Source organism: Empidonax traillii, unplaced genomic scaffold (assembly GCF_003031625.1).
Source record: "Empidonax traillii isolate 1590-97213 ecotype Southwest subspecies unplaced genomic scaffold, ASM303162v1 scaffold837:size744043, whole genome shotgun sequence".
Lineage (NCBI taxonomy): Eukaryota > Metazoa > Chordata > Aves > Passeriformes > Tyrannidae > Empidonax > Empidonax traillii.
Genome location: NW_020956030.1, coordinates 388,462 through 401,734, shown reverse-complemented (window position 1 = coordinate 401,734; position 13,273 = coordinate 388,462). Strand labels below are relative to the sequence as shown.

Genomic DNA, 13,273 nt, shown 5'->3' with positions numbered 1-13,273 from the left:
TAGGACAGCAGAGATTCCACTAACTGACCTTCTACCCCAATAGAGGGGGGAAAAAAACCAAAACAAACCCAAAAAGAACAACAAAAAACAAAACAAAACCACAAAACAACCAAACAAAAAACCACCAAACCCAAAACCCTAGCTGCTTTTGCGCTTTTGAGGACAGGGTAAAGAGAAACGGGTAGTGAAATGGGAAAAGGCGGAATGGGCAATCTCATTTGGAATGAGCATTTTGTCCAAGATAGCCCTAGAGGTGTGACTTAAAATAACCTTGTAACATCTAAGCCTACACAATGTTATATGCAGAGAACAAAAGCTGCTATTTAGCAGCAAATTATGTGATGCAGAACAAAATGCTTGATACCCACAGCTGCACACATGATTACTTAGCTTCTTGTTTTTAGAAGAGGAAATGAAACTGCATAGGTCTGTTTTGAGTATTGACTTTTAATAGCTTGTTTCTCATAAGGGAACAGGGGATGTTTTCTGTTTTAGAAATACAGGTATCAGTTGATCTTTAAATACAGCCTGCTCCTGCCAACAGGTCATGTACATGATTTATTTGGCTTCAGCTTTTGTTTTTATGCATTAAGCAACTTTCAACCTTCTTTTGTAATACAATATATAGGCAAATTTAAGTACAATAATATTGTAGGTATTTTATCGTCTTCACATTTTCTTGACATGCTGGACAAAGTTATACAGATCAGTCTGCACCCCAAGCCCCAGTTTCATACAAAGCATGTTGAATACTGCTTTCAGTGGCACACTCAACTTGCTCCCACATTTAATTTGCCAAATCTACAGAAACAGACCCTTTAGGAATATGAGGAATTACTTCTGACTTTGTCCAGTGACATTCAAATGCTCAGGCAACTATTGGTAACTTTCATTTTATGATTACTACAGATGTTGCACACTGACAGGAAAAGAAAGTTTTAGAACTGGACAAGCTATAGTAATCTAGGTTTTGGTAGAAGAATTATATACAAAAAGGGGATTTATATATATAGTTTTCAATCTGTTGTTTCATTTTTCAAAATAAAACCTGTATATATAAATGGATAATATTCAAGATCTGTATATGAATAACAGTTGCTTTCTGGCTAAAACAATATATTTAGACAGAGTCTCACTTTCTGTTAGTCACTTCAAGTATACTAGCCAGTCCAGTCCTTTGGGAGAAAAAACTTCCATTTTTAAATCCTTGAGGATCCATCAGATTCATTATATGGTAATGACCTTAACTTATACAATATACTACATTATGAGGTGAACCGAAGGGGATTAGATATCGAAGTACCGGTCTGGGTGCAGTAAGCCGAACAGCCGTTTAAATATGACACTAGAGCTGAAATAAGTCTCTGTCAGAATAAAAACCAACATTCATAAAAACAGCAGCAGCCATCAAAAACATTCACAACTGCAGGGATTTTTTTACTGGGTGTAATTTTGCATTATAAGTAGGAGAAGCCACAATAGTTTAAAGCAAAATTTAAAAAAATACCACTATAGTCTTGAATTTAATAATGTGAATTGTCACTCTTATAGCTGTTTATAGAAGTGTGCTAAAAAAATTTACTTAAACATATGAATTTAAGACTTTCACTTTATTCAGCAAATTGGTTTATTTACACAATGGGGAACGCTGGTTGAATGCTGTCAATGTAATAAAAACAAATCTAACAGAGACAATACTGCTCTCTATGTATTCATAGCAGAAATGACAAACTATTTCCTTACCTGTATCAGGAACATCAAGCGCAACAACGGGACAGTATCATAGGACACTGATTTAACAATAAACCGCAGAGGTCCAGTAATACTATGGCAATTTACTCATGTATTTACTGACTTCAAAAAAAAACATTAAAAGTCAGCAATACCCAGTATAAAGTTCTGTCAATTATCAGAGTCAAACTCTGACTAGTAGGTCAGTAAAACCTTATTAGATCATCCACAATTCATGAAGTGACATGACTTGCTTCAGATCACCAGTACAGAAACAAAACTGATGAAAACAGATTATGCTCTAAAAGGCAATGATGATCTGATAAGGGTTTAACTTAATGGAAGTTTTAAAAAAAATAAGAATTGCAGAGCACAGCCCCTATTAGAACAAGCTAACTTTCCAACTTTCAAAAAAGACAAAAAAAAAATTGAGAGGAAAAAAACCAAAAACACTTCAACATGAAGCTACCATACAAAGTTTTTTTTGTTTTCCTTTTTTTTGTTTGTTTTTTTTTTCCGATTCTTTTTTTTTTCTTTTAGGAGTTCAGAGTTGAAATTTAATCCTGGCTTTTTAGGGAGAAAGACAGTTTTGGCCTAGACTTTCCTTTGCCCAGGATAATTTTTTGCTCTTCCTTTTGCTGACGTTGTCTCTCTTGTTCTAGTTTCATCCTCTCCTCATGAATCTTTCTTTGTTCTTCAACAATTTTCAATTGTTCTTCAGCCTATGGAAGAAAATGATAAAATTTAGGCCAGCCTATTTTTTAGTCATAAAAGCAATTTACAAGTCCATATTAACTTCCAAACAGGTCCAATCCTGCATAGGTATGTAAGCAGTTCTGCCTGAGCTAGATGCCATCGTTGGTTTCAGTGAAACTATTTATAAAATGGTTATTTGAATTGAGTTTAGAAGAAACACTGAGAACTTTCTACAGCTCATGTATTGAAATCTTGAGTGCTTACATGCCATATTTTTCAGCACTGCTGTGCAAATAACACTTTAATTAAGGAAGACAGTACATAATCAAAAGATATTCCCTGATGTGTAAGATGCAGGCACAGTGAAGTAACACACCTTCAAGCAAAGGTCTCTCTGCTCCAAACCCCTCTAAAAACCCCTTCTAATCCAAACCTATCTTTACTCGATTTGTAACTAGTCAGTCCTTACACTGACCGATGGTTCTTACAGCTCTTCCAATGGTCTTCTAAAGGTGCTTATTTTGTTCACTACATCAGTTTAAATTTTCTTTATGTCCTGTTTCAACCAAATAAGGTTGAGAAAAGGGTAAAACAGGAGGAGATCTAAAGCAGGTGCAGTTCAAGCAAAGAGTTTTAAGAAGCCTCCTTTTTACATGAAAGAACTGTAATTACCTGGGCAATTGAAACTGATAGAGTTCAATCAGGACTTAGAAGACACTTATTTTAGCTTATCATCAAGTGATTAGAATCAGTTAAATCATATTAAATATTTTCATGTGGCAGGCACCTGATTAAATGGGCTTGAAGACCAACATATGCTAGACTTTTCTGACTTAGACATCTTAATCTTATGCTGAAAGTCCCTTTCAGCACTTCAACATCAACATTATACTAGTCTCAAATCCAGTTTGTACTTGTCCTGCTCAACGGAACAGAATTAGTCATTTGAAGCTGAACATGTCTGCAAACTTACTTCAACCTTCCCCATGAGCTATAGTTAAAATGGACTTTTTAAATTCCGAGGGCAGCAATTTCCCTCTAAATTAACTGCATCCAAATTATAGTGTTACTGCTAAGGATCTAGTCTTTTACACTCAGGGGAAGGAGAGCAATGCTATTGATGCAACCAGCAATAGGTAAGTTAAACTCTAGAAAGGGTCAATTTGTTCAACTGTGTTGCAAATCTAGCAGAGACACCTGTATTTCCCTACAAACTGGTTATCTACATCTTCACATACCAGTTTAGCTTGTGCTTCTGCAATTTTTCGATTATTCTCTTCCAGAATTCGCTCTAGTTCCTCACGCTTTGCACGCTCTTCTTCCTAAAGGGGAGGACAGGGCAAGATGTTAGTAAAGTAAAATATTAATTTCTGCATGTTCACTAATCTTTCTCAGAATTCTTCTGTGAACTGACTTAAAGTGGCAGCTTTACAGCCACCTATTTTGTCTCACAATGGTAAACTGTGCAGCCACTAAAACTGGTTTCTACTACTCAATTTAAATCATCCCGCCCAGTCCAAACAGCAACCAACTAAACCCTCCCTAATCATAGAATCCTGACAATTTATTACTAGAATTTTAATATCACACAAATCAACAAGGACAACTACAAAAACTGGATAGTATTTACCAAATTAAAAAGTAATATAGAAAATATAAATAAAGTGAATAGTTTGTCTCACCAATTAAGTATACCTACGTATTCTTTACCTATACTCCTTTAATCAGCATTAAAAGTTGAATATTTACTGTCTTGTCCAGTGTCCTGCAGAGTGTGCTCCTCGGCTGCCATACGCGCCAGCTTCCTCTTTAAAATGATTTGTACTGTTAGCTTGGCAATACCTGCATCAGCAGCTCAACCATTTATAAAGAAACAACATACAAGGAAGGCTGAGCTGAGGAATGCAGATGTTTATGGTAAGAAGGAACAAAAATATGTAAATCATTCCTAAGGCAAACAATTAATAAGAAAAATACATTTACTGTTAGTGAAAAATACAAATGGTAATCCATACTTCATGGAGCTATGGGCTTCTTTCATGGGGAGAATGGACTTAACATTCAGTATTTTGACAATTTTAAGACAGCTGAAACTGTCGTTTGCAGTATGAACTTGGAATTCAGGAGTCCAGGGAAGGCAAGATCAGGAAATAAAGCCTTGTAATTGTTGTTTTCTTGGTGAATTTTATGGAACTCTGTTATGCAACTCAAATATGAAGACTGCGTGAAAGTTTTTGAGGTGTTTCAGTTCACATAATATATATCCGAATTATTTTAATATTTGGAGGATTTAAAGTTAGCCAGAGGTTTGTGTCTGTGTAAGAAAAAAAAGTTAATACGAACAAAGCAAGCATATGAAAACTTCTTACTATGACTAGTAACGAGCTACTAGCTAGCACACTTCACTCCAGGCACGGAGGTTTATTATGTGTTATAAAGAACTGATGAGACTTCTCCACATGATATTGACAATAGCAAAAATACTTTTTAAAAAGAGTCATCCATCTGATCAAATGAAAACCTCTATATATGAAGAATTTTCTGACGATGAACATGTAAATTCAATGTAAACTCTTTCATATTGAAGTCTGAATTTGCAAAAAAAGTATAATTTAATATTTTTAGTATTTACTGTAACTCAGCATTCCATTTTTTCATTTAATTAAATGATATTATGTAACTGACAAGTCACATTTAGTATGAAGGGGAAAGCTGCATTGCTACTGTCTCTCCTTCTGTAAGCCAATCAAAATATTAATTTAAAATAAACTGTGTAGGAGGTATAGAGTGAAAAAAGCATTCAACACTTATGACTATTTAGCACAGATTTCCTTTACAGTTTGAAGTTTGTTTTGAAACTTTTGGATCCTGGAATGATTGGTGCAGGCAGGCATCAAAGCCTTTAGTAGCAAATTACTGTCTCACAGAAAGACATTTTCAGCTTCTGCTCCAGCTGCTGATTAAAAAAACAAAACAAAACAAAAAAATCCAAAAACCCAAAAACCCAAGTCACACGTTCAGCTTGACTTCAGACAAGGGCAACCTGCTCTTTTATAACTTCTAGGGAGAAAAAAAGGAGTTGTTAGTAGTTATTAAGAATGGGTATAATGATTTGGACAGAGATCCTTCATGAAGACGTGAATGGGCTTATGCTCGAAGTCCCAGAATTAGTCCAATGTATGCTCAAGGAAAACGTTCATTTTAAAATGAAGAATAAGAAACCTATTTGTTAAAGACAGGTACTGCAGATCACTGCTGGACCCTGCTTTTTGCCTGACTGAAGGCAAAAGCCTCTTACAGTCTAGGTAAACAAAATGAAACAAATGAAGGATACATAATTACAAGTTTTTCAATACCCTTCCCCAAAAATGAAAGGACTGCTGATAAATCCTGCAGCCATGGCAAAAGTTTCAAACAATTCTGAAATATGTAGGTCAGTTCCATTAAAAATCAAGTATCCTTGTTCAGGTTTTAGGAGAATAACTGTTTAAATATCAGTGAGCTCCTCTGAATAGGCTAGAAATTAAGTTTCGCAGCAATGCAAGTTTATATGAGAAGGGAATTAGATTTGCTGTATTCCATCTCTTTCTGAACCGAACAGGAGGCACAAACCAACACTGAAAGTTTTGCCATGGACTGTCTCTACTTTCCAAACGACCGAGCGTTACCTCTCTGGCTTTTTGTGCTGCAAGTTCAGCTTGTCGCTGTCGCTCGAGTTCTTCGAGCAACTGTTTTTCCATGATGCGCTTAGCCTCCTCCACCCTGCGGAGAACCTCTCGCTCAATCTCATCCTTTCTTTTCTCCAACTCTTCTTCTACACGTTTAGCCACAAGTTCTTCCACTCTTCGAGCAGTTTCTTCCTCTATGAGTTTCTCTTCAATTTCTTGTTGACGACTACAAAATGCAAACATGAGGATTACCTTTTTAATCCATAAAGAATGTTTGCACTGAAACAAACTCCTTCAATACCCAGCATCAGCCACGCTACTGAATGACTTTTGAAAAGTTTTATATCTTATACACAAATTACATATATAAAGAATACTTTGACCTACATTTAAAGAAAGTGAATATTCAGCCACTGTTCCTGCTATAGGGAATCCATTCAGCCCATACCATACTTAGCATCTCTATAAATACTAACAGACTATGATTAGGAATACATATTCATACTACTTCTTCACCGTAATTGGGGGGGGGGAAGTGAGAGAAACCCCAAACCAACAAATAACCCCTCCCCGAAACACAAAACAACAACCGCAACCCCACCACCCCTCCAAAAAATCCAAATCCCACCCAACTTTGACCATCCTTCAGGAGTTCAAATGTTCTCAATTTGGTCTCAATGTGTAGCAATAACATCCTGTAAAATCTTCCCTAAAGTTACCACCTCAGAGGCACCAAACTCATCACTAGAAACTTGAAATAGAAGACAGAAGCAATAAAATTTGTGATTTCAATATTTTAACTAGAATTCCAGTGGTATACCTGTGATCTAGTTATCCAATCATTTACCTATCAAATTTTGAGTACCCCAGCTCTCTTAAGTTTTTTTATTTCAGCACTCTGTTCTGACTGTAATTATCCATAATAAATTATACCAATATCAAGCACTAAATAAATCCTTGTGAACTACAGCTTTCCATGTTCAGAGTTTTAGAAATATTTTCAAATGTCTTGTCTTTAATTTTGTTTAGCAGCATTATTATCACTTAGCCTGACTGCTGTTTAAGTTTTCATTAAGGATACAAAGAGTTTAGCTAAATTTGCAATTTAATTACCAAATGCAGGGGAAAAAAACATTCCAGGTAGTAATCACCAGTACAACACAGCAATTACATATCCAAAGACGAATAGTGAACACTGTAAAGTTGTATTTCATACAGTGCCATTTATCTGGAATTGTTATGGGCTTTGGGGAGAAAACTGTTGCTTTTAAACTTGACATTGAACTTTCATTTTAAGTATTCTGTGAAGTACAGAACTGTTGCGTTAGAACAACCTTATAAAACTAATTTTTTGGTTTGTCAGTGATAAAAACCCTTGATTTAGAATAGCAACTACAACTGCAATATCTTCATATCCTGTCATTTTCATAATGCTTGCATTCTTCTATCTCAGTTGGAAAACCTCTCCTAATCTATCTTATTTGGAAAACAAGTAATTAAAAAAAAAAAAAAAAGTTACAGGATTTACCAACTTTTCAATTTCCCAAGATACAATTTGCAAAGATGAAATAGGAGATGATGAAGTATGGATCTAGATAGGCATGCGAAACACAAAGCTGAAAGGCTCCCAATTCCTTCTTTTTACATGTCATCTTTTCAGAAGTGAGTTAACTTCAGTAAAAAGTTTTGGAACCCTCAACTCGTCTGAGAAGACGAATTTTATTCTTACATTCCTCAAGAGACAGCCATCTTACCTAGGGGCACAATAGGCCACTATTCACTTTTCCAAAATGGACACAAAATGCCTTGAGGTGATTTTTTCAGAAAAAAACAGACAACAAAAGGCAAACAAAAAACCTAGACCACTATCACCATCCAGAAAAATGCAACACCCCCATTCCAATACAGTAGTATCTCTGCCAAGCCACGATCCTTTCTGGACAATTTTTAAAACATCCTTTATATACTAAATATCCTTTTAAAAGGTTTTCATTTCCTCTTATGAGGTTTTATTTAGCAACGAGTACTCTCACTATCCTGTACCAATACTGTTTAGCATACCTAAGTGGCTGTTCTAGAGAAAAATTCTCAGAAAGTTCATATTCTTGCGTTTTATTCAACTATCACAGCTTTATATTTAACACTTGGAAATCCAGAACAAAAGTTAACTAAATGAATAAAGATAGTGCATAGTTACAAAAATACCCATGACATTCATGTCTGAAATAAATTTTCAAATATCCTCAGCAGTGGATGATGTACTCACTGTGACTGCAAATGTTTCATTCTTCTCACCCCAACAAATTCCATTTAAATTTAATTAAACCAATCAAATGTATTTTTTAACACTTATAGGCAATGATAATACTACAATGCCTTTGACCTCATCAAGGAAATTAAATTATAAACACAGGTATAAATCTCAATGATTTATTCCGTAGTTCATACCAACTATTTTTTTTTTAATCACGTGAACCTAAAGCATTTCATATAGAGGTATAACTTTATCATCCCGGCCTACTGATGATTCCAGAGCAACACATAAGTCATTACACTAAAAAAGTATTTTTAGTATGATCCATTTACCTCTTAAAGACTAATTTTCTGAAATCTGCAGAAAAGAAACCACTTCCATGTCAGCAAATTTCTCAGGGAAAAAAAGTCATACTTGCAAGGCCTTTATAGAAAATGAGCATTACAGGAATGAACAGAAGTTAGGCTATGTATTAAGAGTTGAATAGACATGAGAAGAAGAAAGTCACTTTCAATATATGAACTGTCCATAGTTTATTCAGTCAGCAAGAAAGTACTTCTTTCCTTCACTAACATGAGTCTACACTAACATAAGTAACGCAATTTACAGATGACTTACTCAAATACCATACTTTTCACGGTATTAGGTTTTATTGCTTTTTCTTTTTAAAATTTAAAGTATATTAAGTAAGAAGTATGAAAAATGAAGAAGTGTGAAAATTTCACACCCAATCTTTTCCAACACTGATTCTTCTTCAGCAGTCTACTGTTCTGTAGCAAATATTGCTCAAATGTCATATTCCTCCTATACAGACTTCATGAGCATTTTAAAATTTCAAAACTAACTTAAATAGAAAATTTACTTACATATGAACTAAATCAGCTCCAAAACACTAAAATAAACTACTCATTATATTCTCAAATTGTTAAGCCCATTCCAATTCATCATTTAAGATGTGGACGGAATATTTTTCTTAATTTAGGTACTGAATAAAATTATAAACCACAAAAATAGAATCAGTATCTCAAAAACCCTTTTCACCTGTGTTTGTGTTACTATGGAAGTTTTTGACAACACCGCTGTCAAAATATAAAGTTAGCAAAGGAGATTATCAACAAACCTGAAACTGATAACTCGGGCTCACCCAGCCTTCTAAAGGTCAACTAGTATTTAATGAAAACGATAGTGCTGAAATAAAATTCAAAGTTCCATCTGAGAATTAACAAGAGTATTTGACTCCACTCAGACAATCAAGTGCTTTTTCTAGACTAGTGATCCAATGAGCAAGGGTAGCATTCAAAGAAGAAACACCTGATCACAACTGTTCAAACTAGTCTCCTCTCTGCTGCATAAAGGTCTGTTTCATAACTTATTATGCTGCTAAACATCAGTGCATACCCAACGTTTATTAAAACAGAATTTATCTCTGCAGACTCAACAAACAGCCACACTCCCCACAACGTAAACTGAAAAGGGACAAGGCTTCAAACAAAACAAGTCACCGGTTGTCACTGTCCCATCTGGCAAGAAAATAATCCCTCAGTGTTAATATAATAGCTTCACAGTGCTTCTTGAAACCCTCAGCCGAGCAGCTACAGATGCCTCCGCTCGGCGCACCAGGAGCCTCACGCCAGGGCGGGGAGGGGCGGGCGGTGCAGCACAAAGCCTCGGGCGCCGCGGCCTCGCCGCACAGGGAAGTTTGGGAGCAGCGCCGGAGGACGGGAGGCGGCGTGCGGGGGGCTCGCCCCCGAGTGGGCGGCTCCGAACGCACCTGAGGGAGCTGGCCTTGGGGACAGGCGCGGATGGCGGGAAAACCGGCTCTGGTCAGGCCTCAGCCAAGGCCCGAACGCCTGTACCCCAGCGGCAGGCGGCCCGCCCGCAGGAGGAAGGCGCGGAAAGGCAGCACCAGGGCACAGCGCACCCCCCTTCTTCCCCCATCCCTCACCGCCCTCCTCGCCCCCAGCCCGGGCCCGGTGCTCACATTTTCCGCTGCCGCTCGAACTCCGCTTTTTTCTCCTCCTCCTCCCGCTTCTGCTTCTCGTCCAGGCTGCTGCGCTTGCTCACCGTGCGCCCAAAGATGTCGATGCGATCGGGGGGGGAGGAGGCGCGGTCGCGGTCCCGGTCCCGGTCGCGCCGGGAGGAAGGGGCCGTGTTGGAGCGCGAGCGGGAGCGGGACTCCCGGCGCCGGTTCCGCTTGCTTTCCCGGGACTTGGAGCGCTTACGCGCCCGCTCCTTTTCCCGGGAGCGAGACCGCGATCGGCTCCGGTTCTTCTTGTTGTGCTTGGAGCTCTTGGTGTGCTTGGAGCGGGACGAGCTCCGGCTGCGAGACCGACCCATCCCGGCGGAGAGGAGAGGCCGCGCCGACGACCAGTCGACCACCCCCGCCCCCTTCGCTAGCGGCGCCCGGGAGAGGTGCGAGGAGGCTCTGCGCGCATCAGCACCCCTCGAGCAAGCCCCTCGTCCTGTCCCTTCCCAACGCTTTGCGCCGCAAGGAGAAGGAACAGGCCCCGGGAGCAGGAGCAATTCCGGACGCAGCCAAGATGGCGGCTCTGGCTCAGCGGCGACTCTCCTCTCCCGCCCCACAATGCACCGCTCGCGATCTAGCCGCTCCCCCCCTTCCGCCGCCTCCGGCGTCGCGGCGGAGGAACCCGAGGGCGCTCGGCAATGTTCGGCAGCCAATGGGAAGCGCCGCTTGCAGGGGGGCCCCGGCCGGCCGGTGCCCTGGGCTGCGGGGAGCCCGGTGTGTGGGCAACGCGCGGGCAGCGTGGCCAGCGCTGAGCGGGGGCAGTGATATCTTTCTTTTTAGCTGATTTTCTTTTTTTTTTTTTTTTAATTTTAGGTCTAGTGTTTGTTTCTGTTTTCTTTTTGTGGGTTTTTTTTTGTTTGTTTGGTTTTGTTTTTTTTTTCTTTGACATGGGAGACACAAGGAACCTATCAGTAAGTTATGAAAAAAAAATTAGCCCCCCCTCCGCCCGCTCCCAACAATTGTGAAAATTATTTTTTTCTGATCTCCCTGTTGAAATGAATCACTGTGGAGACCCATCCCTTGAAGACAAGGAAGCACCTAAAATTCATAAATGCACATTTGGTCGAAAGCAACAACAAAACTCCGAGGGCCCGCAAACAAACAAAAGTTTTAATAGTAAATTACACACTTAGGTGGTAGTTGTGTTAGTGCCTGTACCTACTACATAAGCACACGGCAGTGCGTTTTGGATAAGGGAGTAGGGTGAACGGGAAGAGAGGAATTAAAGAGGGAAACATGAACAAAGAAAGAAAAAAGGGGGGAAAAAAAAGGGAAAGGAGGGAACCAGTCCTGGTCCCAGTGTTGATCCAGCTGAGGCGATGTCAATCCTGGTTTCAGTGTCAATCCCAGCTGTGCTGGTCCAGCTGATGAGATGTTCAGGGTCCTGGGGGTCTGTTTCCATGTAGCTAATGTCCAGTGCGGTGCACTGGATGTCTATTTTGGCTGTATTTAGCATGTATTTACATGCAGACTTTATTGTCCATTGTTAACAACAGGTCTGTAGGCAAAAGAAGCACTTCAGGTCATGTAGAGAGTATGAACTAGTGGTTCTGTAGGCATCTCTGTAGGATATTTCTATCACAGTTCTGCCATGTAAGTTTTAGACTTTTCTGCTATAACAATATTTAGAACTGGTGTTATTCTTGTTTTCAGTAAACTGGTGCAATCTATAGATAGTTAACCTCACTTTTTACTTCGAGCAGAAATGTTAGCTCCTTGGTATCTTTCACATTTGGTGTTTGTGGTTTTTTAATAGGTAAATATTTTTACTAAGTTTAAGTACAGTTTACAAAACATTCCTTAAGTCACTGGGCAAAATCTAATCTCACTTAAAGGTCTTTTCTTCTAATTAATTTGATTGACTTGCCTTGTTTTTCTCGAAGGAAGACTTTCTTATTTAGAAATTCAGACTTAATCTAATGAGTACCAAAAATAAATAAAATGGAAACATCTTTCTGATAGATCACTTTGCAAGTAAGAGCAGTGTAATGGATGGGGTGAAACCAGCATGGCAGGAATTCCAGAGTCACAGACCCTGGCCACACTTGTTTGTCCCTGGCCTTGGGAAGCTCATGCAACAGGTAACTAAGGAAGTTGATAATGAGACCTTTTAGACCCTGACCGGGTAGGTGAGTTTCTAACTGGCAGAATTCCTGTAGCAACTTGGCTACAATTGTGTACTGAAGCTTTTAAATTCATATGGTGCAACAGGTTCTGATTAAAAAATGTATCATAAATTTTTTATTACTACGTTACATATTGGATGTACCAAACCTGACCTGGAATATAACAGAGGGAAGGGGCAGAACTACTTATTTTGCAGTCATAAGTATAAATGAGTTTTTTAAATATTTACCATAAACTGAGTTTTCTCCTTGGTAAATCACTATAACAGAACCTGTATTTAGCAGCTTGGTTGCCTGAAGAAATACCAATTTCATCTGCAGAATTTTATTCCTATTTAGTTACATTGACTCATTAGCGCTATAAAATGCAATATGCAATATTTTACAAGAACAATTCATTATGGTGGATTGTGTAGAATTAAGGAATTATATAGTATGGTATAATGGAATAATTTTCTCCAATTCATTATTGTATTGCTGCATCTAATTTTTTTTAAGCTCCTGAAGTAATAAGAGCACAAGATTTTTAGTACTTGTGCTACGTTAAGGTCATTAGTCCACTCACTTTGTTATTTATGAGGTCTGAATTCTGTTACTTCTGGAAAAAGCTTCTTTTCCTCTTAAAAAATACATTCCTGAGAGCTGAAAAATTAGTAGACAAGCATTTCCATCTATGATTTCTTTTTTACTTTGAAGTTTGGTAGTTATTTGATTGGGGTATTTTTTTAATTCTATAATCTTATATTTCCCAATTTAATAGTAGTGAAATATT

The 13,273-nt window shown here is 38.5% G+C and overlaps 1 protein-coding gene across 2 annotated transcripts; it reads right to left on the bottom strand.

Annotated features, from left to right (window-relative positions):
* Positions 1-1,591: 1,591 nt before the first annotated feature.
* Positions 1,592-10,936, bottom strand: ARGLU1 (arginine and glutamate rich 1). Of its 2 annotated transcripts, none has more exons than XR_003573273.1 (4): positions 10,331-10,936; positions 4,177-6,321; positions 3,666-3,749; positions 1,592-2,453 (listed from the first exon to the last, which is right to left on the bottom strand). XR_003573273.1 is itself a non-coding variant. In XM_027902082.1 (4 exons), the coding sequence occupies exons 1-4, from the start codon at positions 10,684-10,686 to the stop codon at positions 2,289-2,291; spliced, it is 831 nt and encodes a 276-aa protein (XP_027757883.1). In that variant the 5' UTR covers positions 10,687-10,935; the 3' UTR covers positions 1,592-2,288. The 2 variants fall into 2 exon arrangements, 1 of the variants encoding a protein (XP_027757883.1); XM_027902082.1 differs by having other exon boundaries at positions 6,096-6,321; positions 10,331-10,935.
* Positions 10,937-13,273: the final 2,337 nt, after the last annotated feature.